This window comes from Phyllobates terribilis, unplaced genomic scaffold, assembly GCF_046119375.1.
Source record: "Phyllobates terribilis strain yellow unplaced genomic scaffold, ASM4611937v1 Scaffold_11__3_contigs__length_659146591, whole genome shotgun sequence".
In the NCBI taxonomy this organism is placed as follows: domain Eukaryota; kingdom Metazoa; phylum Chordata; class Amphibia; order Anura; family Dendrobatidae; genus Phyllobates; species Phyllobates terribilis.
In genome coordinates this window covers 573,718,611-573,744,876 of record NW_027362771.1, presented here as the reverse complement: position 1 = coordinate 573,744,876, position 26,266 = coordinate 573,718,611, and the positions used below count along the sequence as shown (strand labels likewise).

At 44.5% G+C, this 26,266-nt stretch overlaps 1 protein-coding gene across 3 annotated transcripts in view; it reads left to right on the top strand.

Moving 5' to 3' along the window:
• Window positions 1-19,474, top strand: part of KEAP1 (kelch like ECH associated protein 1) — a 42,450-nt gene extending 22,976 nt beyond the window's left edge. For 2 of the 3 annotated variants that reach the window (XM_073654174.1, XM_073654175.1), the window contains exons 5-6: window positions 11,266-11,442; window positions 13,298-19,474. In XM_073654174.1, the coding sequence (XP_073510275.1) occupies window positions 11,266-11,442; window positions 13,298-13,518 (398 nt within the window). In that variant the 3' untranslated portion in view covers window positions 13,519-19,474. The remainder of the gene's footprint in view (window positions 1-11,265; window positions 11,443-13,297) is intronic. The other variant, XR_012251363.1, reaches the window with a different exon arrangement.
• Window positions 19,475-26,266: the final 6,792 nt, after the last annotated feature.

Genomic DNA, 26,266 nt, shown 5'->3' with positions numbered 1-26,266 from the left:
ATATGAGGGGACCTTGTAGGAGGTGGAGTCATCACAGGGAACGGAGTTGCCCCGCACCTCTCCCGAAGCCATCTGTCAATGCGAATAGCAAGGGCCATAGCGGCTTCCAGTGAGGCGGGAGGATCATACTGTGCCAACACATCCTTTAATTTGTCAGATAACCCTTGACAAAACTGACTCCTAAGAGCCGGGTCATTCCACTTGGTGTCCGTGGCCCACCTACGGAACTCCGAACAGAATTCCTCCGCCGGACGATCTCCCTGCTGGATCCTACGTAACTTAGATTCAGCAAGGGAGATCCGATCCGGGTCATCATATACGAGACCCAGAGCTGCAAAAAACCTATCCACTGACTGGAGAGCCGGGGAGCCTGGGGGAAGAGAGAACGCCCAAGATTGTGGGTCCCCTTGTAGGAGCGAGATGACAATTCCCACCCTTTGTTCTTCACTCCCCGATGACCGAGGCCGCAGCCGAAAGTACAGCTTGCATGCCTCCCGGAAAACAAAAAACTTGTCGCGCCCCCCAGTGAACCTGTCAGGGAGAGCTACTTTAGGTTCTGTTCCGGCTTGCTCCATGGGATACAAAACCTTGGACTTAACGTCCGCCAGCTCCATGGACAAACTCTGCAACTGCCGAGCTAGGCTGGCTACTGGATCCATGGTGGCTGGAGAGAATTTTTTTTTTTTTTTTTTTTTTTTTTTTTTTGTGTGTCGGTCGGTGAAAATGTCACGCTGTCTCAACGTACAGGAGGTCAGGGGCCTGAGCTGACCCTAAACAGGGGCCCTGACTAATCCCTCAACCTGGAGGTACTGTTAATGGTACAGAGGTCCAGGCCGCCAGCGTAACCCTAAACTCCTGAATATCCCTGAACCTCTGTAATCTAGTCCTGAGAAGGACCCCGATCACAACAATGGGGAACAGGATAGAAAATGCCCAAACACAGTACTAAACAAACGAGACAGTACAAGGGGAAAACCAAAAACCACCTTGCATACAAAAAACTCACACCACAATTACAGAGGGAACAACAACAGGTTAGGAGATAAATGATAAAGGGAGGAAGGGAAGAAACCACACCGTATACTCTTCGCTCCGAACTCCACCAAACAACGGTCCGCTCTGTAGGTCTGCAAGAAATGCTTTCACCGACAACTTCCCTATCAGACCAGCAGGTATTTGAAGGAATCCCAATCCAGCAGCATTAACTGCAGCTGGGCGAGGCAGAGCCTCGTCAAGCACAGAGGGAGAGAATTAACTCCCTCACCACCAAAACACAAAGCACCAAAAACTCAGCTGCGAGAAGTCAGGCTGTGTAGTCGCGACGATCTTCGTGGCGACACACCCGTGACAGTTACATCCTGTATTATACTCCAGAGCTGTACTCACTATTCTGCTGGTGGAGTCTCTGTGTACATACATTACATTACTGATCCTGAGTTACATCCTGTATTATACTCCAGAGCTGCACTCACTATTCTGCTGGTGGAGTCTCTGTGTACATACATTACATTACTGATCCTGAGTTACATCCTGTATTATACTCCAGAGCTGCACTCACTATTCTGCTGGTGCAGTCACTGTGTACATACATTACATTACTGATCCTGCACTGATCCTGAGCTACATCCTGTATTATACTCCAGAGCTTCACTCACTATTCTGCTGGTGCAGTCACTGTGTACATACATTACATTACTGACCCTGTGCTGATCCTGAGTTACATCCTGTATTATACTCCAGAGCTGCACTCACTATTCTGCTGCTGCAGTCACTGTGTACATACATTACATTACTGATCCTGAGTTACATCCTGTATTATACTCCAGAGCTGCACTCACTATTCTGCTGGTGGAGTCTCTGTGTACATACATTACATTACTGATCCTGAGTTACATCCTGTATTATCCTCCAGAGCTGCACTCACTATTCTGCTGGTGGAGTCCCTGTGTACATACATTACATTACTGATCCTGAGTTACATCCTGTATTATACTCCAGAGCTGCACTCACTATTCTGCTGGTGCAGTCACTGTGTACATACATTACATTACTGATCCTGCACTGATCCTGAGCTACATCTTGTATTATACTCCAGAGCTTCACTCACTATTCTGCTGCTGCAGTCACTGTGTACATACATTACATTACTGATCCTGTACTGATCCTGAGTTACATCCTGTATTATACTCCAGAGCTGCACTCACTATTCTGCTGCTGCAGTCACTGTGTACATACATTACATTACTGATCCTGAGTTACATCCTGTATTATACTCCAGAGCTGCACTCACTATTCTGCTGCTGCAGTCACTGTGTACATACATTACTGATCCTGAGTTACATCCTGTATTATACTCCAGAGCTGCACTCACTATTCTGCTGCTGCAGTCACTGTGTACATACATTACATTACTGATCCTGAGTTACATCCTGTATTATACTCCAGAGCTGCACTCACTATTCTGCTGCTGCAGTCACTGTGTACATACATTACATTACTGATCCTGAGTTACATCCTGTATTATACTCCAGAGCTGCACTCACTATTCTGCTGCTGCAGTCACTGTGTACATACATTACATTACTGATCCTGAGTTACATCCTGTATTATACTCCAGAGCTGCACTCACTATTCTGCTGCTGCAGTCACTGTGTACATACATTACATTACTGATCCTGAGTTACATCCTGTATTATACTCCAGAGCTGCACTCACTATTCTGCTGCTGCAGTCACTGTGTACATACATTACATTACTGATCCGGAGTTACATCCTGTATTATACACCAGAGCTGCACTCACTATTCTGCTGGTGGAGTCACTGTGCACATACATTACATTACTGATCCTGAGCTACATCCTGTATTATACTCCAGAGCTGCACTCACTATTCTGCTGGTGCAGTCACTGTGTACATACATTACATTACTGATCCTGTACTGATCCTGAGTTACATCCTGTATTATACTCCAGAGCTGCACTCACTATTCTGCTGGTGCAGTCACTGTGTACATACATTACATTACTGATCCTGAGTTACATCCTGTATTATACTCCAGAGCTGCACTCACTATTCTGCTGGTGCAGTCACTGTTTACATACATTACATTACTGATCCTGTACTGATCCTGAGTTACATCCTGTATTATACTCCAGAGCTGCACTCACTATTCTGCTGCTGCAGTCACTGTGTACATACATTACTGATCCTGCGCTGATCCTGAGCTACATCCTGTATTATACTCCAGAGCTGCACTCACTATTCTGCTGCTGCAGTCACTGTGTACATACATTACATTACATTACTGATCCTGTACTGATCCTGAGTTACATCCTGTATTATACTCCAGAGCTGCACTCACTATTCTGCTGGTGCAGTCACTGTGCACATACATTACATTACTGATCCTGTACTGATCCTGAGTTACATCCTGTATTATACTCCAGAGCTGCACTCACTGTTCTGCTGGTGCAGTCACTGTGCACATACATTACATTACTGATCCTGTACTGATCCTGAGTTACATCCTGTATTATACTCCAGAGCTGCACTCACTATTCTGCTGCTGCAGTCACTGTGTACATACATTACATTACTGATCCTGAGTTACATCCTGTATTATACTCCAGAGCTGCACTCACTATTCTGCTGGTGCAGTCACTGTGTACATACATTACTGATCCTGAGTTACATCCTGTATTATACTCCAGAGCTGCACTCACTATTCTGCTGCTGCAGTCACTGTGTACATACATTACATTACTGATCCTGAGTTACATCCTGTATTATACTCCAGAGCTGCACTCACTATTCTGCTGCTGCAGTCACTGTGTACATACATTACATTACTGATCCTGAGTTACATCCTGTATTATACTCCAGAGCTGCACTCACTATTCTGCTGCTGCAGTCACTGTGTACATACATTACATTACTGATCCGGAGTTACATCCTGTATTATACTCCAGAGCTGCACTCACTATTCTGCTGGTGGAGTCACTGTGCACATACATTACATTACTGATCCTGAGTTACATCCTGTATTATCCTCCAGAGCCGCACTCACTATTCTGCTGGTGCAGTCACTGTGTACATACATTACATTACTGATCCTGCACTGATCCTGAGCTACATCCTGTATTATACTCCAGAGCTGCACTCACTATTCTGCTGCTGCAGTCACTGTGTACATACATTACATTACTGATCCTGTACTGATCCTGAGTTACATCCTGTATTATACTCCAGAGCTGCACTCACTATTCTGCTGGTGCAGTCACTGTGTACATACATTACATTACTGATCCTGAGTTACATCCTGTATTATACTCCAGAGCTGCACTCACTATTCTGCTGCTGCAGTCACTGTGTACATACATTACATTACTGATCCTGTACTGATCCTGAGTTACATCCTGTATTATACTCCAGAGCTGCACTCACTATTCTGCTGCTGCAGTCACTGTGTACATACATTACTGATCCTGCGCTGATCCTGAGCTACATCCTGTATTATACTCCAGAGCTGCACTCACTATTCTGCTGGTGCAGTCACTGTGTACATACATTACATTACTGATCCTGAGATACATCCTATATTATACTCCAGAGCTGCACTCACTATTCTGCTGCTGCAGTCACTGTGTACATACATTACATTACATTACTGATCCTGTACTGATCCTGAGTTACATCCTGTATTATACTCCAGAGCTGCACTCACTATTCTGCTGGTGCAGTCACTGTGCACATACATTACATTACTGATCCTGTACTGATCCTGAGTTACATCCTGTATTATACTCCAGAGCTGCACTCACTATTCTGCTGCTGCAGTCACTGTGTACATACATTACATTACTGATCCTGAGTTACATCCTGTATTATACTCCAGAGCTGCACTCACTATTCTGCTGGTGCAGTCACTGTGTACATACTTTACATTACTGATCCTGAGTTACATCCTGTATTATACTCCAGAGCTGCACTCACTATTCTGCTGGTGGAGTCACTGTGCACATACATTACATTACTGATCCTGAGATACATCCTGTATTATCCTCCAGAGCCGCACTCACTATTCTGCTGGTGCAGTCACTGTGTACATACATTACATTACTGATCCTGAGATACATCCTATATTATACTCCAGAGCTGCACTCACTATTCTGCTGCTGCAGTCACTGTGTACATGCATTACATTACTGATCCTGCACTGATCCTGAGCTACATCCTGTATTATACTCCAGAGCTGCACTCACTATTCTGCTGCTGCAGTCACTGTGTACATACATTACTGATCCTGTACTGATCCTGAGTTACATCCTGTATTATACTCCAGAGCTGCACTCACTATTCTGCTGGTGCAGTCACTGTGTACATACATTACTGATCCTGAGTTACATCCTGTATTATACTCCAGAGCTGCACTCACTATTCTGCTGGTGCAGTCACTGTGTACATACATTACATTACTGATCCTGAGTTACATCCTGTATTATACTCCAGAGCTGTACTCACTATTCTGCTGGTGCAGTCACTGTGTACATACATTACATTACTGATCCTGTACTGATCCTGAGTTACCTCCTGTATTATACTCCAGAGCTGCACTCACTATTCTGCTGGTGCAGTCACTGTGTACATACATTACATTACTGATCCTGAGTTACATCCTGTATTATACTCCAGAGCTGCACTCACTATTCTGCTGGTGCAGTCACTGTGTACATACATTACATTACTGATCCTGTACTGATCCTGAGTTACATCCTGTATTATACTCCAGAGCTGCACTCACTATTCTGCTGGTGCAGTCACAGTGTACATACATTACATTACTGATCCTGTACTGATCCTGAGTTACATCCTGTATTATACTCCAGAGCTGCACTCACTATTCTGCTGCTGCAGTCTCTGTGTACATATATTACATTACTGATCCTGCACTGATCCTGAGCTACATCCTGTATTATACTCCAGAGCTGCACTCACTATTCTGCTGGTGCAGTCACTGTGTACATACATTACATTACTGATCCTGTACTGATCCTGAGTTACATCCTGTATTATACTCCAGAGCTGCACTCACTATTCTGCTGGTGCAGTCACTGTGTACATACATTACATTACTGATCCTGAGTTACATCCTGTATTATACTCCAGAGCTGCACTCACTATTCTGCTGCTGCAGTCTCTGTGTACATATATTACATTACTGATCCTGCACTGATCCTGAGCTACATCCTGTATTATACTCCAGAGCTGCACTCACTATTCTGCTGGTGCAGTCACTGTGTACATACATTACATTACTGATCCTGTACTGATCCTGAGTTACATCCTGTATTATACTCCAGAGCTGCACTCACTATTCTGCTGCTGCAGTCTCTGTGTACATATATTACATTACTGATCCTGCACTGATCCTGAGCTACATTCTGTATTATACTCCAGAGCTGCACTCATTATTGTGCTGGTGCAGTCACTGTGTACATACATTACATTACTGATCCTGAGTTACATCCTGTATTATCCTCCAGAGCCGCACTCACTATTCTGCTGGTGCAGTCACTGTGTACATACATTACATTACTGATCCTGAGATACATCCTATATTATACTCCAGAGCTGCACTCACTATTCTGCTGCTGCAGTCACTGTGTACATGCATTACATTACTGATCCTGAGTTACATCCTGTATTATACTCCAGAGCTGCACTCACTATTCTGCTGGTGCAGTCACTGTGTAAATACATTACATTACTGATCCTGCACTGATCCTGAGCTACATCCTGTATTATACTCCAGAGCTGCACTCACTATTCTGCTGCTGCAGTCACTGTGTACATACATTACTGATCCTGTACTGATCCTGAGTTACATCCTGTATTATACTCCAGAGCTGCACTCACTATTCTGCTGGTGCAGTCACTGTGTACATACATTACATTACTGATCCTGTACTGATCCTGAGTTACATCCTGTATTATACTCCAGAGCTGCACTCACTATTCTGCTGGTGCAGTCACTGTGTACATACATTACATTACTGATCCTGAGTTACATCCTGTATTATACTCCAGAGCTGTACTCACTATTCTGCTGGTGCAGTCACTGTGTACATACATTACATTACTGATCCTGAGTTACATCCTGTATTATACTCCAGAGCTGTACTCACTATTCTGCTGGTGCAGTCACTGTGTACATACATTACATTACTGATCCTGTACTGATCCTGAGTTACCTCCTGTATTATACTCCAGAGCTGCACTCACTATTCTGCTGGTGCAGTCACTGTGTACATACATTACATTACTGATCCTGAGTTACATCCTGTATTATACTCCAGAGCTGCACTCACTATTCTGCTGGTGCAGTCACTGTGTACATACATTACATTACTGATCCTGTACTGATCCTGAGTTACATCCTGTATTATACTCCAGAGCTGCACTCACTATTCTGCTGGTGCAGTCACAGTGTACATACATTACATTACTGATCCTGTACTGATCCTGAGTTACATCCTGTATTATACTCCAGAGCTGCACTCACTATTCTGCTGCTGCAGTCTCTGTGTACATATATTACATTACTGATCCTGCACTGATCCTGAGCTACATCCTGTATTATACTCCAGAGCTGCACTCACTATTCTGCTGGTGCAGTCACTGTGTACATACATTACATTACTGATCCTGTACTGATCCTGAGTTACATCCTGTATTATACTCCAGAGCTGCACTCACTATTCTGCTGGTGCAGTCACTGTGTACATACATTACATTACTGATCCTGAGTTACATCCTGTATTATACTCCAGAGCTGCACTCACTATTCTGCTGCTGCAGTCTCTGTGTACATATATTACATTACTGATCCTGCACTGATCCTGAGCTACATCCTGTATTATACTCCAGAGCTGCACTCACTATTCTGCTGGTGCAGTCACTGTGTACATACATTACATTACTGATCCTGTACTGATCCTGAGTTACATCCTGTATTATACTCCAGAGCTGCACTCACTATTCTGCTGCTGCAGTCTCTGTGTACATATATTACATTACTGATCCTGCACTGATCCTGAGCTACATTCTGTATTATACTCCAGAGCTGCACTCATTATTGTGCTGGTGCAGTCACTGTGTACATACATTACATTACTGATCCTGAGTTACATCCTGTATTATCCTCCAGAGCCGCACTCACTATTCTGCTGGTGCAGTCACTGTGTACATACATTACATTACTGATCCTGAGATACATCCTATATTATACTCCAGAGCTGCACTCACTATTCTGCTGCTGCAGTCACTGTGTACATGCATTACATTACTGATCCTGAGTTACATCCTGTATTATACTCCAGAGCTGCACTCACTATTCTGCTGGTGCAGTCACTGTGTAAATACATTACATTACTGATCCTGCACTGATCCTGAGCTACATCCTGTATTATACTCCAGAGCTGCACTCACTATTCTGCTGCTGCAGTCACTGTGTACATACATTACTGATCCTGTACTGATCCTGAGTTACATCCTGTATTATACTCCAGAGCTGCACTCACTATTCTGCTGGTGCAGTCACTGTGTACATACATTACATTACTGATCCTGTACTGATCCTGAGTTACATCCTGTATTATACTCCAGAGCTGCACTCACTATTCTGCTGGTGCAGTCACTGTGTACATACATTACATTACTGATCCTGAGTTACATCCTGTATTATACTCCAGAGCTGTACTCACTATTCTGCTGGTGCAGTCACTGTGTACATACATTACATTACTGATCCTGAGTTACATCCTGTATTATACTCCAGAGCTGTACTCACTATTCTGCTGGTGCAGTCACTGTGTACATACATTACATTACTGATCCTGTACTGATCCTGAGTTACCTCCTGTATTATACTCCAGAGCTGCACTCACTATTCTGCTGGTGCAGTCACTGTGTACATACATTACATTACTGATCCTGAGTTACCTCCTGTATTATACTCCAGAGCTGCACTCACTATTCTGCTGGTGCAGTCACTGTGTACATACATTACATTACTGATCCTGAGTTACATCCTGTATTATACTCCAGAGCTGCACTCACTATTCTGCTGGTGCAGTCACTGTGTACATACATTACATTACTGATCCTGAGTTACATCCTGTATTATACTCCAGAGCTGCACTCACTATTCTGCTGGTGCAGTCACTGTGTACATACATTACATTACTGATCCTGTACTGATCCTGAGTTACATCCTGTATTATACTCCAGAGCTGCACTCACTATTCTGCTGCTGCAGTCTCTGTGTACATATATTACATTACTGATCCTGCACTGATCCTGAGCTACATCCTGTATTATACTCCAGAGCTGCACTCACTATTCTGCTGGTGCAGTCACTGTGTACATACATTACATTACTGATCCTGTACTGATCCTGAGTTACATCCTGTATTATACTCCAGAGCTGCACTCACTATTCTGCTGGTGCAGTCACTGTGTACATACATTACATTACTGATCCTGTACTGATCCTGAGTTACATCCTGTATTATACTCCAGAGCTGCACTCACTATTCTGCTGCTGCAGTCTCTGTGTACATATATTACATTACTGATCCTGCACTGATCCTGAGCTACATTCTGTATTATACTCCAGAGCTGCACTCATTATTGTGCTGGTGCAGTCACTGTGTACATACATTACATTACTGATCCTGAGTTACATCCTGTATTATCCTCCAGAGCCGCACTCACTATTCTGCTGGTGCAGTCACTGTGTACATACATTACATTACTGATCCTGAGATACATCCTATATTATACTCCAGAGCTGCACTCACTATTCTGCTGCTGCAGTCACTGTGTACATGCATTACATTACTGATCCTGAGTTACATCCTGTATTATACTCCAGAGCTGCACTCACTATTCTGCTGGTGCAGTCACTGTGTAAATACATTACATTACTGATCCTGCACTGATCCTGAGCTACATCCTGTATTATACTCCAGAGCTGCACTCACTATTCTGCTGCTGCAGTCACTGTGTACATACATTACTGATCCTGTACTGATCCTGAGTTACATCCTGTATTATACTCCAGAGCTGCACTCACTATTCTGCTGGTGCAGTCACTGTGTACATACATTACATTACTGATCCTGTACTGATCCTGAGTTACATCCTGTATTATACTCCAGAGCTGTACTCACTATTCTGCTGGTGCAGTCACTGTGTACATACATTACATTACTGATCCTGAGTTACATCCTGTATTATACTCCAGAGCTGTACTCACTATTCTGCTGGTGCAGTCACTGTGTACATACATTACATTACTGATCCTGTACTGATCCTGAGTTACTTACTGTATTATACTCCAGAGCTGCACTCACTATTCTGCTGGTGCAGTCACTGTGTACATACATTACATTACTGATCCTGAGTTACATCCTGTATTATACTCCAGAGCTGTACTCACTATTCTGCTGGTGCAGTCACTGTGTACATACATTACATTACTGATCCTGAGTTACATCCTGTATTATACTCCAGAGCTGTACTCACTATTCTGCTGGTGCAGTCACTGTGTACATACATTACATTACTGATCCTGTACTGATCCTGAGTTACCTCCTGTATTATACTCCAGAGCTGCACTCACTATTCTGCTGGTGCAGTCACTGTGTACATACATTACATTACTGATCCTGAGTTACCTCCTGTATTATACTCCAGAGCTGCACTCACTATTCTGCTGGTGCAGTCACTGTGTACATACATTACATTACTGATCCTGAGTTACATCCTGTATTATACTCCAGAGCTGCACTCACTATTCTGCTGGTGCAGTCACTGTGTACATACATTACATTACTGATCCTGAGTTACATCCTGTATTATACTCCAGAGCTGCACTCACTATTCTGCTGGTGCAGTCACTGTGTACATACATTACATTACTGATCCTGTACTGATCCTGAGTTACATCCTGTATTATACTCCAGAGCTGCACTCACTATTCTGCTGCTGCAGTCTCTGTGTACATATATTACATTACTGATCCTGAGTTACATCCTGTATTATACTCCAGAGCTGCACTCATTATTTATTTTTACAGTGGTTAAGAAAAAAAAATGACAGGTAGAAATTCACTTGTTTGCAGATGAATAAAATAAGACACTGATAAATAGAATACTACCGCTAACGTCCATGTGGTGACATGATAAAATTTCATTTCTGCAGGTGCCTGTGCGGTGGATACCAGCGTCTATGCCATGGGAGGTTACGATGGGAGAGATCAGCTAAACAGCGTGGAGAAGTATGATGTTGAAAGAGACTCCTGGAGCTTTGTGGCACCTATGGCCCACCGGAGGAGTGCGCTCGGGGTCACTGTCCACCAAGGGAAAATCTATGTGCTAGGTACCTGAGAGGACTGGATGTACTATGTGTATGTGGAGATGTAGTAAGGAAGCTCTACTCCTTGTAGATGTGATGTCTAGTGTTGCCATCTAGATGTAGCCTCATGTACAAGAATATAACTACTATAATACTGCGCCCTATGTACAAGAATATAACTACTATAATACTGCCCCCTATGTACAAGAATATAACTACTATAATACCGCTCCTATGTACAAGAATATTACTACTATAATACTGCCCCCTATGTACAAGAATATTACTACTATAATACTGCCCCCTATGTACAAGAATATAACTACTATAATACTGCCCCCTATGTACAAGAATATAACTAGTATAATACTGCTCCTATGTACAAGAATATAACTACTATAATACTGCCCCTATATACAAGAATATAACTACTATAATACTGCCCCTATGTACAAGAATATAACTACTATAATACTGCTCCTATGTACAAGAATATAACTGCTATAATACTGCCCCTATGTACAAGAATATAACTACTATAATACTGCCCCCTATGTACAAGAATATAACTACTATAATACCGCTCCTATGTACAAGAATATTACTACTATAATACTGCCCCCTATGTACAAGAATATTACTACTATAATACTGCCCCCTATGTACAAGAATATAACTACTATAATACTGCCCCCTATGTACAAGAATATAACTAGTATAATACTGCTCCTATGTACAAGAATATAACTACTATAATACTGCCCCTATATACAAGAATATAACTACTATAATACTGCCCCTATGTACAAGAATATAACTACTATAATACTGCCCCTATGTACAAGAATATAACTACTATAATACTGCTCCTATGTACAAGAATATAACTACTATAATACTGCCCCTATATACAAGAATATAACTACTATAATACTGCCCCTATGTACAAGAATATAACTACTATAATACTGCTCCTATGTACAAGAATATAACTACTATAATACTGCCCCTATATACAAGAATATAACTACTATAATACTGCTCCTATGTACAAGAATATAACTACTATAATACTGCTCCTATGTACAAGAATATAACTACTATAATACTGCTCCTATGTACAAGAATATAACTACTATAATACTGCTCCTATGTACAAGAATATAACTACTATAATACCGCTCCTATGTACAAGAATATTACTACTATAATACTGCCCCCTATGTACAAGAATATTACTACTATAATACTGCCCCCTATGTACAAGAATATAACTACTATAATACTGCCCCCTATGTACAAGAATATAACTACTATAATACTGCCCCTATGTACAAGAATATAACTACTATAATACTGCCCCTATGTACAAGAATATAACTACTATAATACTGCTCCTATGTACAAGAATATAACTACTATAATACTGCCCCTATATACAAGAATATAACTACTATAATACTGCCCCTATGTACAAGAATATAACTACTATAATACTGCCCCTATGTACAAGAATATAACTACTATAATACTGCCCCTATGTACAAGAATATAACTACTATAATACTGCTCCTATGTACAAGAATATAACTACTATAATACTGCCCCTATATACAAGAATATAACTACTATAATACTGCCCCTATATACAAGAATATAACTACTATAATACTGCCCCTATGTACAAGAATATAACTACTATAATACTGCTCCTATGTACAAGAATATAACTGCTATAATACTGCCCCTATGTACAAGAATATAACTACTATAATACTGCTCCTATGTACAAGAATATAACTACTATAATACTGCCCCTATGTACAAGAATATAACTGCTATAATACTGCCCCATTTACCGTATTCTCCTGTCTTGTAGGTGGATATGATGGGAACACCTTTTTGGACAGTGTGGAATGTTATGATCCGGCACAAGACACATGGACAGAGGTGACCCGCATGATGTCGGGGCGTAGCGGTGTAGGAGTAGCGATCACTATGGAGCCTTGCCGCAAAACTCAGTGTGGAAGTATTTTTCCAGAGAAGCAACAAGATGAAGACAGACAGAGAGGCCACTGCATCTTCTCCAACTGCAAATAACGTTGCGAGCAGCTAAGATATTAAATCTCGAGCGTCTCCCCCCACACACTTACACATGGATGTAGTCTAGTCTACTTTCACCCGTGTACTCCATGATCGCCCGGTATTGTTCAATGCTTTTTTTTGAGGAGGGAGGGGGGGGGATGGGTGGATTTAAAAAAAAAAAAAGGATAAAATGACACTTTATAAACTAGTCAGTGTTATTGGATATAAAGTAATCAGTTTGTGAGTTTTCTGGGCAGGAGGCACAAGCGGTCTCTCCTACATCACCAGGTGCCATGTAAGTACAGAGGACAGTGACTAACGGCGGCAGGAAACCCATCCTGTAAGTTTACTGTGTAAAAACAAAAAAAAATCATGAATATTTGATCTAATAAGGTGAGAAGTTTAGAAGTTTTATTTTTTTTTTTTTGTTTTTTATGATAAAAAATTTTTTTTTTAAAGTGTTTGCAGCCCATGTGAATGTGTCCTTAGATCAATTGCTTTGGGATGGATAGTATTTGAAGGAATTATTTGCTGAAAATAAGTTATCACCTATCCCACTCTCATCCCACCGCAGTAACCTGCACGGATCAGCAGTACGGGGAATTTTTAGCCCCAATATGGCGGCAGGTTGGCCGGACCCTCGACCGCCGCTCCATTTATTCTCTATGGGGCTGCTGGAGAGTCCCAAGCGCAGCGCTCGACAGTCCCATAAGGGAATGAATGGAGTGGTGGCTCGTCCCAGCAGTCGGACCCCCACGATCAACTTATTACCTATCCAAAAATAGGTCATGACTTCTTTTCACCAAACAACTCCTTTTTAAAGGGGACCTATCAAATATGAGAAATATATAAAAAGTGACAGTAGATAAAATTATAAGACTTTTCTCAAATATATGTTGTTAGTAAATCCGAGGATTTCCCTCCGTATTATAGAGGTGCAGGTTTCACTTTATCAGGGTGGGCGCAAAATCTGCTCAGATTCCGGGAGATACCAACTGTGGGGGGAGCTTATTCTGTGCAGCATCTGAATGGTAAAGTGGATCTGTCAGGATTTGGCCGTAGAATATAATGGTGGAATTGAATCATCTACCTTCATAAATTCACTAAGAAAAAATGAGCAAAACACAAGTCAGACAAAACCTCGGCTCTTCTGTAAGCAGGAATATTGTTATTTATTAGTCATGTAGTAAGATGGTGGCGGAGACTTCTCAATTCTGTCTAATTCTTTTAAGACAGGCTAAACTTGCACCACCTACCGTGTTTCTCCCAAAATAATACAGTATCTTATATTATTTTTTCTCCAAAAGACGGGTTAGGTCTTATTTTCACACTGCACATACACATGTACGCACGCACGCTGCACATACACATGTACGCACGCACGCTGCACATACACATGTACGCACGCACGCTGCACATACACATGTACGCACGCACGCTGCACATACACATGTACGCACGCACGCTGCACATACACATGTATGCACGCACGCGGCACATCCGGTACATACCAGCTTATATCTCTTGTTCAGTTCCTCTAGACTCCTGCAGTTAAGACTTTTGGGGACCTCATGGTCACAAGTCCCGAACGGTCCTCAAGCAGTACTAAGCGTAGAATAGAAATGCTGGGGGCCCCTAAGAGAGTGAGGGCCCTGTGCAATTGACAAGCTTGCTCACCCCCCTCCCAAACGCCGGTTCTGGCTGTAACTATGGCTTATTTTTGGAGTAGGGCTTATATTTCAAGCATACTCCAAAAATCCTGCAAAATCATGCCAGGGCTTATTTTTGGGAAACCGTTTATTAGTTGTCTTACTTTTTGCCAGAAGCCACAGTGTTGGTGCAATTTTTGTTACACCCTTCATTTAGTAAGCCGTGCCCACTTTTAGCAAGGCAAGGTCAGGTCATACACTTTATCAGACTAACCACAAGAAGTGTTTGGCTATGTGCCCATGATGCAGAAATGAAGCAGAAAATTTCTGCAGCATTTCTGCATCTCCCTGGCAGAAAAAACGCATGCAGATTGTACATGCGTTTTTCCTGCAGAATACATGCGGAATACATGCGGATTCACATGCGTTTCCGCATGCAGATTGACAAGCACTTTCCAGGCGATAGCATCACTTGGAAAGTGCTTGACAACTAGGTCACACTGTATAAATCCATGCAGACAGCAAACAGCATGGATTTATACAGTGTGAACCGTAAAAATTAAAACAAATAAAGCTATACTCACCCCCGAGGCCCCGGCGTGGCTGCAGCAGCGCTCGTTCCTGTCTGGTTCCCGGCTGCCGGCATATCGCGAGACACAGCGGTGAAGGGCCTGCGGTCACATGACTGTGACGTCACCGCAGGTCCTTCAGCGATGCCGGCATTCAGAGAAAAGCCTTCGGAAAGGTGAATATAAACTTTATTTGTTATTTTATTCTTTTTTTACAGGTACAATGGTACCCAGGTCTGGATGAGAGTCTCCTCTCCTCCAGAACTGGGTACCATCCGCACATAGAGACGCATAGAAGCCGCTTGTACAAATGTACAGTCGCGGTTTCTATGCGTTTCAATGCAAGTCAATGGCGGGAGTTCCGCTGCGCTTCCGCAAAATTAAATGACATACTGCGGATTTTTGTACGCAGCATAAACGCTGTGGAAAAATCCGCAGCATGTGCATAGAACATGCGGAATCCCATTGGGGACCATGGGGTGCGGATTACCTAGCGTTTCACAAGCGTTTACGCTGCGGAAATTCCGCAGCATAAACGCTTCAAAAACGCTACGTGGGCACCCAGCCTTAATCACACATTACAAATATGCTGCAAGTTATGAGATTTTATTTTTAGGGGGGGGGCACAATTTGCACCAGAAGGCTGCCACAGTTGGCTTAATCTCCCCCCACTTTGTATAAGCCACCCACGTAAAGGAGAAAGATTGACTGACTGCTTTTAAAGGGTTAATCTGTAAATGAAGAAATCGTCTGCTTGTCAAGGGTTAATCAGATTGCAGTTGTAGTTTCTAGCTTTCTTCCCTTCCTGCTACTTCATAGCACACAGGAATCCATCTGATACACACACCTTCTGCTACTTAGCACACCGTCATCCGTCTTTTGCATGCAGCTATGCTGCTTGAACACAGGAATCCATTGAATACACATAGCTCTGCTGCTTCAACGTTACATATACACACATACAGCTCTGCTGCACACACACATACAGCACTGCTACACATGCACAACTCTGCTGCACACACCGCTCTGTTGCACACTTACACAAACTTGCACACACGCATCTATACACTCATTACTGCACACACACATGTTAAGTACAAGGTGCAAAGTTGTCATCTTATTGCATCCGTCACGCTTTCAAGATCCTTGAAGTCATATGACTGATCACATGCCTTTATCATGGAATGTCATACAGCTAATTAAGTCCTTTGATCTCCTGCCCGGTCGGTATGCTTTCTCCAGATCTGCAGCATGGTGAGATCTATGAAGTTTCCTTACAACTTCCTCACGTGCTTTCACGAATAGATCGGCATCAGAGAGAGACTTGTGGCCGCACAGTTTTTTCTTCAGTGATCCGCAAGTTACATGAGCTCAAGTCTCAATCACAGAGGAAGCCGCTTGTAAAACGAAGAACACTTTTTAGCAAGATTTTTTACCTTGCTAAAAAGTGCGTCTTCTAGTCAGGAATCAGGAATAAACAGTATCTTCTTTACCTAACTACATCTAGTATGAAGATAACTCCTCTGGTGTTTTCATGCTGCACAATATTAGTCTCCCCGTTCACAGTGGTATCTCCCAGATGAGAAGCAAGAAGTCTCACGCAGCTGTCCAATAGTGAGCGCAGAGAGCCCCAGCTTCCGCCTCTTAAAGGCCTAAAACTTTTATCACTAAATTTAACAGGAATTATTTTGGTTTTCCTGATCGTATACAATTAGAGAAAAATGTTATATTTTGGTCTCCTATGACATCATGTAGTGTTGGAGGAGGTGATTGGTCCTCTTTAAATTTGAAGTGTGTTGTTGTTTTTTGTTTTTTTTTTTGTTTGTTTTTTTAATACTTTTTGGAAAGTCAAAATTGTAGGTAGTTGAGATGAATTTCTTGTGAGCTTTAAAATGTCCTTTTCACATTTTTGGGCGCAAATTGAAAAAATTGAGAAGGGTATGAATTTTTTAATTTTTTTTTTTTTTTTATTTCCAATAAGATAATTAAACATTGAAGTATTCGTGTTCGATACCTTTTGACAATGTGTATATCATGTAGTATTTAATTTTATGTGTCCTATGGAATTTATTTTGCAGCTTCAGAGCACAATTTCGTTTTGAGAATCGGTTTATATTTGTGGTGATTTTATTTTATTTTTTTCCTTTTTCTTTTCTATATAAATGAAAGAATGTCTGAGCCTCTAAGTAGAAATTTGTCAGTAAATGATACGTGTCGGCAGGTTTCCCAGATTTGCTTTTAGCTGGACGGTATTACATGCGATTTCCAAAAAAAAGTTTTAAAACTTTCTGAAAACTTTTGAAGTTTTAATCGATTGGCTAAGACCAATACTGGAGATTTTCTGCCTCTCTCAGTGGTCATTGGGTCTCAGCACCTGGACCTCCACCGATCCAGGAAATTTTTGACAATGTCTTACGATTTTGAAGAGCAATTGATTCTTGAATAAAATATAAATTGTGAGGACCGGGGACTTGCTGACATGAACTACTTTAAAAATAAAATCCTAGGAGACCTTTCTATTTATTGCACAAAAAAACCCCCTGTAAATTCCAGATCAAAATTGATTCTTTCCCGTGAAACCTCATATTCATAAGATCTTTGGATGACAATATGGGACAAGGTGAGACACCCACTCCGACTCAAGGACAAATCTCGGATCTTCTCAAGTCTCTAGACATTGACCTAAAGAGCTTCCATCCATGGACGAAAACCATTGTCCAACTCGATCTCCGATCCTTAGATTTATAAGGAGGATCGTCCATCTGGTTAGACATCCACAGCCGATCACAAATACGGAACGGTCTGATCACTCTTGCAAATCAAAACTTGCAGAGAATCGTTTTTGGATTTTTTTTTTTTCTTTTTGTATTCCCTGTTCCTGCTGATAACCAGAAGATGGAATTTTTTGTAAAATCGAAAAACTTGTAAAATGTTTAAAATAAAATTTTTTTCTTTATCCAACATCATCAGCACTCGGCGGCCGGACTGACCTATACCTTCTAGTCATGTGACTGCCTACCGGGTAACCTCATGTCTGTCCGATTTTGAGCATCACTGGATAGATACTGGAGGTAAGGCAGCTACTGCAGGTGGGAAAATCAATTTGCAGGACTCCGGTCCGTCTGCTAGGTCAGTAATCTGTGATCTCCTTACTTCCCGGCTCCTTTTTTGACTAGCTGGGCTAGTGCAATGTCCTTTGATGAATCACGCCAGCCCATCTAATCAAAAAAGGAGCCGGGAAGTAAGGAGATAGGCAGAACGCAGATTACTGACCTGGCCGATGGACCGATCTCCTTACTTCCCGGCTCCTAGTGCAATGTCATTGGTGTGTCATGACACAATGGTGACATCACGCCAGCCCAGCTAATCAGAAGAGGAGCACAGGAAGTAAGGAGACTCGGAGGCCTCCCGTCCAGCGGTCACAGATTACTGGCTTTGGCCGATGGACCGGAGTCCTGAGAATCGATGCTCCCATCTCTAGTAGCCGCTGTTCTCTCTTCTAACTTTTTGATGTCTTGCCAAGGGCCACGAACCCTTCGAGTTTATACAGAAGTGTATCTAATGTATATATTGACAGATGTATAGGATTGATTTTAACAATTTTTTTGTTTTCGGGCCACGATGCTGCTTTTATTACATTGTGTATATAGAACCGAGTGCAGACACTTGTGTATTGTACAGCTCTGTTTTATTGGCAATGTTTAATTGTAATTTATCACAATTTTCAATATAAACTTGTTTAAGAAATGATAATGAATGTCTCCATTGTTCACTTACTAGATTAATTTAACCAGGCAGCTCACGTGGTTGATTCGCGTTCCCGGATCTCTGACAACGTTTCCAAACATTTCAGAATCACAAAAAAAAAATCCATCTAGGGTAAAATGGTTAACGTGAGACATTAGGGAGGGGAGAGGAGGGGGACGCAGCTGCAGATTCTCACTCGTTTCAGTGATACCCTATGAGGGGGAGCAGCAGGGAAAGGTATTTAACTTACAGCTCCCGACATAGGTCTGATACCGACAGCAGAACCAGCCTGTCTACAGAGCCGATATCATTGCATTACTGTAGGAAAACCTGGTCTTGCTGGCGTTAACCAGGTAAAATTGCTTTTGGTTCACATACCAGTCGTATGTACTGGAACTGTCACGACTTTTATGATCTGTAACTTGATAACCATTGTTTTTTGAGTGGGTGGGTCACCTTTATCAGCATTCTACAAGCACTATAGGTACCAGAACTTCCTTTCACCTTACTTCCCAGCATGCATTGCTCCTACCATTGTTCCAATGACTTGCTTGTCGAGAACTGAAAGCCCTCAGTTTGATAGACAGGAAAGCAGGAGCATGAGGGACAAAGACTCGTCCTTATTTATGGTAATCCATCTGCTGTCTCACAGGCAGTGGGCAACAAGTCAGATGGAAGGGAGACACCTAGTGGGTGTCAGTGGATTTGGCCTGGCTACTGCGACAAAGGCAGACACACTAATACCCACTAGGTGGAGGCCATCCAGGGTATACGCTGGATGACTTACCGTATATAGCCAGCCGGTTAGTTGACCCTGGCACCCAGGATCGAAGTCGGGGATCCCGAGATTCAAGGGGTGCCTTAACTCACCAAGGCTTTGTGCATGTGACAATTTTTTAAGTCTCATTCCATCTGGATTCTGCATGAAAAAAGTCCTGCAAGAAATGTACTCCGTGCACAGTAATGTCAAAACCACATTGCTGTGCGCATGTTCCATCTTGCGTCACTTGTTTTGATCACTTCATGGTTCGGAAACCATGAAGCAGTTAAAAGAAAAACGTTCATTCTTTAGGCGGCTTCTCCTAGGAATCTGCTTAACACTACAGTGTAGAATACAGAGAAAAAGACTCCGCAGCCGGAAAAAATGACCCTAAAAGCCACCAGAAAAGCAGCGTCAGGAAAACGACCGCCAGCAGAGTAAAGATGTCGTGTGAACATGCCCCAAGTCTGAGAACCCACATGAGTTATTGGCACATTTGTTCTCACCCTTTATTCCGGGCCTTTTGGCTAGAATGGGAATTTTTAGATTTCTCGGTTTGCGGTCTGGACAGTTTTTCACTTTTTATTTCATATTGTTTTCACTGTTTGTCCTTGTCGCATGGATTCTTCGGAAAGAACATGTAAGTATAAAACTTCACATTTATTTGCACTTATTAAAATTTTGTATTTTCAGTAACCACAGGACATCCACAAAACCAATGCGTTTTGACATCAAGCCTTAGTCATGGGGGCTTGATGAGACCATGACTAAGGCTTGATGCCAAAACGTGTTGGTTTTGTGGATGTGACGCGCCCCCTGGGCCGTGGGGTACCCGGAGCCGGGCCGGTAGATGCTGGGGGTTGTAGTCACTGTGGCAGTGACCCGGTCCGTGACCCAGGGCAGTCAATCCAAGGGGAAATTGTATATATAGGTTTATAATATCCGACTATGCCACCTGTGGAGTGCGGCTAATGAGGCCGCCGCTGCGGAACAGTCCTCTGAAGCTGGTGGTTTGGCAGCAAGGGTGGTATAACTTCCCACAGAAAGAGTGTAGCTTCAGGGCAGTGTGTGTGGATGATGGTGGTTGTGCAGGGTGTCGCGGTGCAGAAATAACCACAGAGTCCGTGCAGTGCAGTCCCAGGGTCATTACTCACAGTTGTCCAGATTACAGGTACCAGAGCAATCTCCCTCGTCGTGCTGTGCGTACTCAGTGAGGGGCTCAGTCCACCCCCAGATAGCTCCAGAGTACTTAGCAGGGCCCCCTTCTGTATGTCCTTTCTCTGGCCTTCTCCCTGCACCTCACACCCAGTGACACTTCTTCTATCCGGTGTCCTCGGGCCTTGGCGGGCGACATGTGTTCCGTCCACTGGGTCCTATGTGGCTACCTTCTTAGTGGGACTGGTGTGGACTTTTGGCTTACGGTACATAAAGTGCTGCAGCCTCCGGTTTGTAGCTGAGCCTTGCAGTTCTCCACTAGTTGAGGGACCAGTTCCCCTTATCTGGTCTGACCCCTCTACCTCCTGGTAGCAGCGGGCGTAGGGTGGCCTTCTGCACGGCCCGTACCCCTAGGGTCCCTTCACTCCTCGTTCCTGGAGTCTTTCCTGCTCCCTCTCCTTTCTTCTTCTTCCAGTCCTGGGCCTCACTGTTCAGGCCCGCCTCTGGAGCAGAGCTCATACAGTGCCTCTGCTCCTGTCACTTCTCCTCCTCTGACTGGCTTGGATTCCTAAGATGGTGTCTCTATTTTACACTCTCTCTGTCATGTGCTCCCAGGATCTACGTCCTCCACCCCATCCACTACTTAGTTCCCCCTCTCTAGGTGGTTCCTCCCCACTCCAGCCAGGGATCAGGGACACTTGTGCTCTCCCGTAGGAGCAATCTCGCCCTGTCCCCTGGAAATGTGGTGTAGTGGATGTAGTGTTATGGTCCTGAGCTGTACTCCTTCCTTACCTGAGAGTGAAATACCACACCTCTGGATGAGGTGCAGTACCTCTGTGGCGACTGAACCCTCAGGGGCGCCACAGATGTCCTGATGTTGCCGAAAATATTGAATTTTAATAAGTGTAAATGTGAAGTTTTATACTTTACTCTTTCCTCATCGCTGGAGAAATCTGTTCTTTCTGCATTTTCTCAAACTAGGGCGGCTCCGTGCAGTGATCTCCATCCTGACTGGGTGCAGCAAAATTGTATGAGCTGACTCTCCCTTATCCCACTATGGATTCTTCAGGGTGCGATTCCCTTATGGGTTCCCGATTGGTCTCTGGTGCGGAGAGGGTTCCTCTCCCCCTGCAGTCCCCGGCTCTTACCGATCTAGACTGAGCTCCTAGGTCCACTGGGCTGTCAGCAATGGTGGATGCTGGGAGCACAGCTGGCTGTCCTTAAAGAGGTTGGCCACTACATTTTTTTTATTAATTACCTTCCGTCAGGATAGGCCATCAATATCTGATCAGTGGGGGTATGACACCCGACACGACCACCGATCAGCTAGGGGCGGCTGGCGATAAGTTCTTGGTTGTTGCCGGAACACACCAGTGTGGCCGGGTACTGCGTATCAAATGAATAGGGGGTACCTAGCCGCGGCAACTATAGGAATAATGTGCTCCGCCAGCATCCCGAAACTTCTGTGTGGCGCCAGTAACAGCCGATCGGCCGGGGTGCCGGGTATCACAATCAGATATTGATGGCTTATCCTAAGGATTGGCCATTAATAAAAACTAGTGGCCAACCCCTTTAAGCTTCAGCAATGATAGGGCACCGATCCCTGACTCTCACTTTGGCCTTTTGGGCATTGGGTTAAGGTTGCCTGGGGGGCCATTCTTCTTTGGGTGCGATAGTCTGCATCCTGGTGCTCTTTTATTTTTTGTGGAACTGTTCACTTATATAAACATGCTTTTTTTTTTTTTTTTTTTTTAAATAAATATCCAGTGGATGCATTTACACTGTCTGGCCAGTAGAGGGTAGTGTTAGATTCCATTTTTTGTGTAAAGCAATGTTGGTTTTTAGGGGGAGGATCTGAAAAGTTCAACTTGTTAACTCCTTCTCATCCAAAGAACGATGTCATATTACAAAATCATGCAGCGCAAATAGTAGATGGCAGCAATATGCTTCTTACACTTGGCACAGACGCAGAGCTGGACTAGATTAGATAAAAGTTTTTGGAGGGAAAAAAAAATGCATCAAATGTCCATTAGCTGTCATCCTAGTATTCACTAGAAAGTACCTGAGCTGCAATATCAGCGCACAGCCATTAGAGGCACTGCGAATCTGAAACTTCCCTGTCCAGATGCCATATCTGCAGTGACCACAGCACCATCTGGTGGCGACATCCAAACAGCCTTTCCCTGCCGTAAGAGTGTAGAGAGAGATCTGTATTCCTAAACTCTGCTCCACAGCCAATAAGCCCGTCAGATTTTGCCTGCACTGCTTTATGCCTGTTTTAGGCTTCGCCTACAGCAATGTTCTTCATACTCAGAGTGTATGTGTGGCACCCCAGGGGTCTGGTTGTCACAGCGGTAGAAATACCATGTCTGAGAGCGAGCATGGGTTTTCCTGGTCAGGAGCATATTTGCATGCAATGCCTCCTGCCCCAGTCCAGGGAGGGGAGGAACCTGCCCTTTATCAACTGGATCTGGGGCGGGGTTAGTTAGTTAGTTCCAGAGAGAGGGACAGAGGAGCAAGGAGCCCTCTAGGAGTCAGGAGCTGAAGACCAGGGACTGGAGCAGCAGAGCTCATCCTGGCAGAAAGACGCAGAGAACCGGACACTGGAGTCTGAGGCTGTGAGGATATCTACATCCAGCAGCAGAAACCACCTGGCAGGGGATTTCAGGTCATCTGGCCATAGAAAGCCTGGAGGCTCAGTCACAAGCAAGGGATCGGCACTGCCACCGAGGAGCGGAAGGAACCAAAGGCCCCAAGTCGCCAGCCATACGGGTGAGCACCACACGGTACACTCAGGGACGTGGGCTACTACACGACTACAGCAGGGTAGCCAGGAAGAGTACAGTCAGACGGGAAGGCCAATACCTCCACCTGGCCAGGGAGACTCTTGTTCGCTCACAGACTGACCAGGCCTCTAATGTCAGCCAGTACTCCCGGCAGGGCCTTCTTCATAACCAACAGTAAAGACCCTGAACTGCACTGCACGGACTCTGAGTCATTTCTGCTGCGCCCACGCACCACAACCCTCACCATCTATAGACGCTGCCCTGAGGCTATACTCCTCCTGTGGGGAGTTATACTACCCTCTGCTGCGCACACAACATCAGCCTCAGCGGTCTGCCCCGCAGCGGCGGTTCTCAGTGACCGCAATCCACGGGTGGCGTAGTCGGACATTTAAACATTGCAAAACCAAATAAACAGGTCCGCCACTGGTTTGACCACCCTGAGCCACGGGACCGGGTCGCCGCCACGGATACTACAACCCCCAGTGTTACACAGAGACCCGGGTATTTCCCCACACACACGGCCGAGGGGGGCGCGTCAACTTTGGCGTAGTCGGCAGGATTTCGTGCCCGCATCCACTGGGTACTGCGTGCCTGAAGAAAGACTGTGATATTTACCGTGGTGAATTTTCCTGCCATCTGCCTCCATTTTCCCGCCGTTGGGCTCCATTTCTGGGACGCCGTGCGGGAAGAAGGGCGTGGACGCCAAAAGCGCGCGAGAGCTGAAGCCCCGCCTTACGCACTGACGCTGCACAAGGTCCTGGAAGGAGCCCAGCGGACGCCGACGTCACCAGCGCGCGACGCAAGGTCCTCTACCCCAACGATCGCCTGCGGAGCCGCGGCCTACGGAGAAGAAGCAACGGAAGGTAGGCCACGGTTAACTAGGGGGGAGGAAGACACCAGAAATGGAGGAAGCTGCCAGCGCTGCTGCTGCCGAAGTGATGCCGTTCACGATGCCGTATATCCCCGGAGCGGCATGGTTACCCCAGTACTCAGGGGAGTCGCATACCCTGAGCGACTTTAAAGAAAGACTGTATAGCCTCTTCAAAGTATATCCCCTGTCCGAGGAACAAAAAGTGAGCATCCTGACAGACCAGTTAATCGGAGCGGCCCAAAGAGAAGTGAAGTCCTGGTCAGCCAGGGAAAAGGGGACTGTAAAGGAAATACTGGCCCGTCTAAAGGACACTTTTGATACCCGCACCTCAGCAGAGAGTAAACTAAAATTTTATGGATGCAAGCAGCGGGCACAAGACAGTATACGGGACTATGCTTTGAATTTGCAGGAGGCCCTGAGAGCCATTAAGCAGGCAGACCCTGACAGCTTGCCAAATGAGGATAAGCTGTTGACTGAACAGTTCATTGAGGGTCTACAGTCCAGCGCCCACCGAACCCAGTTGCGTGTAATGGCCTTGCAGAACCCTGATTTGGACTTTGCGCAGTTCAAAGACAGGGCCATCCGGGTGCTCCGAGAACCGGCACCAGGTGGCGCTGTAACCCACAGGCGCCCTGCTATCACCTATCACCAGGAGGCGGCGACCTTGTCTGCAGAGCCGGTGGGAGCTGATGCACAGGCTTTGGACAAAGCCCCGGCTGCAGACCTGCACCATCAGGTCCAAGAACTGACCAAAAGCGTTGCCGCGCTAACCAGAACTGTGCAGTCTTTACAGGTGTCTTCCCCAGGAAAGATCGAGCTGGCTTCCAGTCCGGAGGACGTCCCTTGGAGCCGACGGAGGAGGATCCCATCGTCCCGAGGGAGGCCCAGCGACCGCTACAACCAGGACGGACAACCCTTCTGCCGCCGCTGCAACCAACCAGGACATATGGCAAGGTACTGTCATTTAAACGGGCCCAACCTTGGGCAGAGGACCGACCCCCAGGCATAAGACCATCAGGCCCATCTTCTGGCGTGATAAGTACGTAGGGGGACGACCGGTCTTGCCTGTGGTGCTGGATGGCATTCCAATGAGTGCCTTACTAGACACCGGGTCACAGGTAACCACCATCCCCTATGTGCTTTTTAAGCGGTACTGGAATGACTCGGATATTACCCGCTACCCAGATGACGATTTGAGCATCATCGCCAGCAATGGTCAGCCCGTA